The sequence below is a fragment of the Micropterus dolomieu genome, linkage group LG08 (assembly GCF_021292245.1).
Source record: "Micropterus dolomieu isolate WLL.071019.BEF.003 ecotype Adirondacks linkage group LG08, ASM2129224v1, whole genome shotgun sequence".
Lineage (NCBI taxonomy): Eukaryota > Metazoa > Chordata > Actinopteri > Centrarchiformes > Centrarchidae > Micropterus > Micropterus dolomieu.
Window position 1 is genome coordinate 31,877,520 of NC_060157.1, and position 5,302 is coordinate 31,882,821.

Consider the following 5,302-nt stretch of genomic DNA (forward strand, 5'->3'; position numbering starts at 1 on the left):
AGTCAGAATTTGGCGTAAACAGAATGAGAACATGGATCCATCATGCCTTGTTACCACTGTGCAGGCTGCTGGTGGTGGTGTAATGGTGTGGGGGATGTTTTCTTGGCACACTTTAGGCCCCTTAGTGCTAATTGGCCATCGTTTAAATGCCACGGCCTACCTGAGCATTGTTTCTGACCATGTCCATCCCTTTATGGCCACCATGTACCCATCCTCTGATGGCTACTTCCAGCAGGATAATGCACCATGTCACAAAGCTCCAATCATTTCAAACATGACAATGAGTTCACTGTACTAAAATGGCCCCCACAGTCACCAGATCTCAACCCAATAGAGCATCTTTGGGATGTGGTGGAACGGGAGCTTCGTGCCCTGGATGTGCATCCCACAAATCTCCATCAACTGCAAGATGCTATCCATCAATATGGGCCAACATTTCTAAAGAATGCTTTCAGCACCTTGTTGAATCAATGCCACGTGGAATTAAGGCAGTTCTGAAGGCGAAAGGGGGTCAAACACAGTATTAGTATGGTGTTCCTAATAATCCTTTAGGTGAGTGTACATTTACAAGATGTTATTAATGCATGCACCATGTTGGCATTTATGTTTGGCAGTATTTTCTACAAAAACATTCTTTTCTTGTCTGAGGTCAGCTCTGTGTCTCTAATGTTTGGTGTTTTCCTCCTCGGAGTGGAGAACCGACGCTGTCACATGATGTCCACACTGTAAATGTGTGATTTGTGAGATTGGGCTGTAATAATTCAGAAAGAACACCCAACACAAATCACACCCTAGGTAGAATTAATTATAATCCATGTAGATCATTTTTAATTCTTCCATTATAAAAATATATACACATATTCAGTATAAATACATATATTTTCCTTCAGTCTGGTAATCCCTAATGTAAACCAGTGCTGCATTTTCTTACAGAAAGGATGTATGATTGTAGTAAACGAAGGCGGCTATGGCTCCTGATATTTATGCAGACGTCTTTTGTAGCATTAAGCCCCAACACAACGATTAATAAACACATGTGCTGTGGAAACACCTCTGTTATCGCCAACTCTCCAGCACAACGGAAAATCTCTTTTTGTCTGCAAATCCTCACGTCTGTCTTCTCAGAGAACAGGAGGAAGGAAACATGGACCAACCAGCTCAGAGAAAACAACTGTCAGTAAAATATGAAGAATAAGAGAGTCACTGCAGACAAATGTGCTGTTGAATTTCATTTTACAACTCTTTGTAAACACCATTTCAATCTTATTTTCTGCCTGTTAGAGGATCTTGCTGCTCGGGGTGGGCTACACTGCCCAGTGTTTGTGACTAATTGCATCACATTTCTTCTCCTTCAGCCAGTGATGTGTATTGATATGAGCTAGTCGCCTATTCTGCCTCAGAGAACAATCCCTCCTGAGCACACAAAGTCTCATTTGGATGGGTATTGTTCAAGAGACCAAGACAGGAAAACACAGGGAATCCCTCCCTCCTCCCTGTCGGGGTGGACACACAAACACATTGACACAGAATTTCTGTTGCCAGCTCTCTGTGAATGAGACGAGCTGTGTGAGTGATTTAAAGTGAAGACGTATGGCAGTCAGGCTCACGGCAACGATGCTGATGTCCACAGAAAACTGCACTGCAGCCCAGCTGTGTTCACACCAACCTTATCACTGCATGAATAAGAAACATTAGTACTGATTCTGTAAAGCCCTGGATTATGTCCAGTGTCCACCAAAAGCCCTGTCTCATGTCTCTGACAGCAGATAGGGACAGATCATAAAAAGACAAACATTAATTGCAGGTTTGTGACACAACATGAATTCCGGTCTTGTGCATTGAAGTCAGGTGTAATACCACCCTTACCCTAACCCTGATCTTCATCCAGTACACATCATACCTGCCGTGGCACCAAACGTTGGCATTGGACGGACACTGTGAGGTGCAGAGTCGCCCAATGAGCATGTTCTTCCTGGGAGAAACAGCCCCTTCAGTCATTATTGATGATGCCCCTGCCTTACCACAGTGGGGTACTCATGAAGAGGGCTCTGGCAAAAATCTGAACCTGGCTCAGTGTTTGCTGCAAAGCTTATATATATATATATATATATATATATATATATATATATATATATATATATATATACTGCATTTCATTCCAGGGGAGATTCAAGGTGCTTCACAAAAATGGTGGTATGGTAATGGTATGTATCCCTGTATACAGTATATATCTATACATTTACACAACTTAGAAACAAACAACTAGAACAACCCAATGATGGAAAACTAACCAGAAGCACAGGAGAACAGGAAACAATGTAAATGTTGGATTACATGTGACCTTATTATTCCAGCAGCTGGGACCCCAAATGTTGTGGTGGCAGCCCGGCTGACGGTGAGTGTCCTGTTTATTTCTTTTTCTTGTGATTGTGTTTTGGCCTGTCTGTCGCCTCTGCTCCCCTTGCTTGTGTTCTCCTTCTCTCTCTCTGCTCCTGAGCCCAGCTGACAGTCCGCACCCGCACCTCGTCAGCCACCTCCTCCGCCTGCCACACCTGCCAGCAATCAACTCCATCCCTGCCAGTATTTCAACCCCAGTTCTCCACACAATCGCTGCTTGATCGTCGTTGCTCCAAACCTGGTGCCACTACTTGACTCAGGCTTTTTATCTTGTAACATCCCTGTTCTCTGTTTTCCCGGTCACTAACCCTGTCTGTCTGTCTCTCCCCAGGTTCACTCACCTTCCTCTCCCATTGTGTCAGCTGGGCTCGCCAACCTGCCCTCTCCCCTCGGACCTTCTCCACGGTGTCCTCCCGGCTCCCCCTCGTGCCTCCCGGTCAGCCTGCCACCACACTCCTCCACCAATCGCCCGGTCAGTTTTCCCGTGCCTCCTCTCTCCCTCGGCCCCCGGTGCCACCCAGCCTCCTTGGTCCTGCCTGCTCCTCGGCCCCCCGGTGTTCCTCGGCCCCCTCTGCCCTACTTGCTGCTTGGTCCCCCGTGCCCGTGTTCCCCCAGCATCCACCTCTCCCTCACCTCCCTTTTTCCCCTCAATAAAACCTGTTTCACCGGAGCGTTGCTTTTGTGTCCTCTCTGTCCAACACACAACACCAAAAGCTATACCAGTGAGGAAGCAATACAGGGGGACTCCCAGTGCAGCTGAAAAACACTGCTTCACACATGTGTACTACGAGAGGATGGACCGTCCTGTCTGCCAGCAAGCCCACCCAGCAAAGTGTCCAGACCCTGTCCCAGAGCATTACTGGGATTACAGTAATGGCGTTCAGTTCTATCTACTTTACTTGATTCACGACTGAGTTAATGTTACCATGAATACACATATTCATTCATCAGTGTGAGTCCAGCAGGTCTTACCTGTGGGGAGAGTCCATTGCTGACAGGGTTGACGTGGTTGCTTGGTGCTGCAGAGCTCATGAAGGTGTCGGAGTAGCTGGAGAAGCCGTGGCGGTTGGAGGCCAGACCGTAAGCCGAGCTGCTGTCAGTGCTGGACAGACCGCTCTGGTGCATGGTGGATGGAGGTAACGGCTGGGGACGGTGAACTGTCCCACTGCCGTCTAAAGAGCAAAACACAACAGTACCATCAAACCCTCCCTGAACCCCAGTCTGATGTTGTTCAGTAATAATAAGCTTGTGACTAGGACTGAGCTGTAGGAGCAGCCTGGGACTGACTAGCTCACAGGTTTTCTCTGTTAGTGTAGTTCGGTTCGGCTGGTGTGAACCAAACAACCCATCCAGGATTTTAAAAAGGAAGGTCTACTTCCAGGCTGACTCTGCTGTGGGCCATCTGACAGCAAGTAGCCCAACTTCACAATTTCAGAATAGTAGAACTAAACTATTACTTTAAAGTACTAAACTACAATTGTTTTTTTGTTTTTTTTTAACCTTTATTTATTCAGGGGAGCTTCACTGAGAGGAAGCTTCTCTTTTGCAGAAAGGCCCTGATCACATTCACACCTGGAAGCTGCCCAGTACAACCACAGCCTGGTCTGCTGGCCACTAAGCAGCTCCACTGGAGCTATTGGGGTTATGGGCCTTGCTCAAGGGTAACTCAGTGGTGGTAAATGAGGGAGGGCAAGCACTGCTTGGTTTACTTTCCACACCCAGATTTTATCCTGCCAGTTCGGGGATTGAACCGGCGACCTCAATGAAATCAATCTGCTGATTGTGTATTGTTCTTCACGTGGATCAGCACGTAAATGCAGGATCAAACAGTCATAAGCAGTTAGACCTGTGTTCTGCTGTGCTTACTCCACATACTGGCCATTAAAAAGTGTGTGACACAGTGATTAGAATAATGCTGTACATGACACATGTACATGACATCTCTGCAGTCTAATATAACTAGTCATTCTCATAAACCTTTTGTTTCCATGTGTGCTTGCTGTGACACCAGAGAACAGATATCATCTACATACATAAGAAGCATCAAAGGGCTGCATGTGATGATGCAGAACTGTCCAATAAATGAGTTACCTGTCAGTCTGTATAACTTATAGCTCTTGAATTGTCAGTAAGTCAGAGTGAACACAAACCGGGGGCGGAGCTAAAAGTAAAGGCATGTCCTCAGCTGATCGCTAACAGGGCCCATGTCCACATATTTTAAAGCTGCAGCCAGTGTCTGTACTCTGCCAAAGATCATTTGTGAGGGAAGAAGCTCCACTCTGCAACAATCATGAGTGGATTTGAGCAGTTTTATTTTCTGTTATAAACTTGGTTTTAAATCCTCTGGTAAATACAATGTATGGTGCTTCGGATGAGCTATGTGAAAGTTTCTTGAGATTTTTTATTGACAAAATATCTAACTTGAGATGCAATGCCAGCCGCTCCCACACGGAACACTCTAGTCAGTTGATGAATTCTGTTACCTGGGATGCTTTTGAGCCAATCACCCTGAACCTACTCAAAGAAATTATCGCCAAGATGAAACCTTCGTACTGCTCTCTTGACATCATCTCTCCTAAGTTTCTTAAATTAATTGTTGATTCAGTAGGGCCAGGATTGGTGTCCTTTGTTAATAAGTGCCTCCTTACCGGCTCCATCCCTGCTGCCCTTAAGGAGGCCACTGTCACTCCGCTACTCAAGAAGCCTTCACTGGATCCTGCCGTGTTAAATAACTTCCGTCCTATCTCTGTATTGCCTTTTGCTTCGAAGGTGTTAGAAAAAGTTGTTTTTGACCAACTCCAGCTCTTTCTAAAATGCAATGATATTTCTGAAAAATTTCAATCTGGTTTTAAGTCTGCTCACAGTACTGAATCTGCCCTGTTGAGAGTTTTAAATGACATCTATC

General features: G+C 45.7%; 1 protein-coding gene across 1 annotated transcript in view; it reads right to left on the reverse strand.

Moving 5' to 3' along the window:
* Positions 1-5,302, reverse strand: part of LOC123975019 (paired box protein Pax-7-like) — a 20,958-nt gene that overhangs the window by 14,265 nt on the left and 1,391 nt on the right. The window contains exon 2 of the mRNA XM_046056109.1: positions 3,370-3,569. Within this exon, the coding sequence (XP_045912065.1) occupies positions 3,370-3,569 (200 nt within the window). The remainder of the gene's footprint in view (positions 1-3,369; positions 3,570-5,302) is intronic.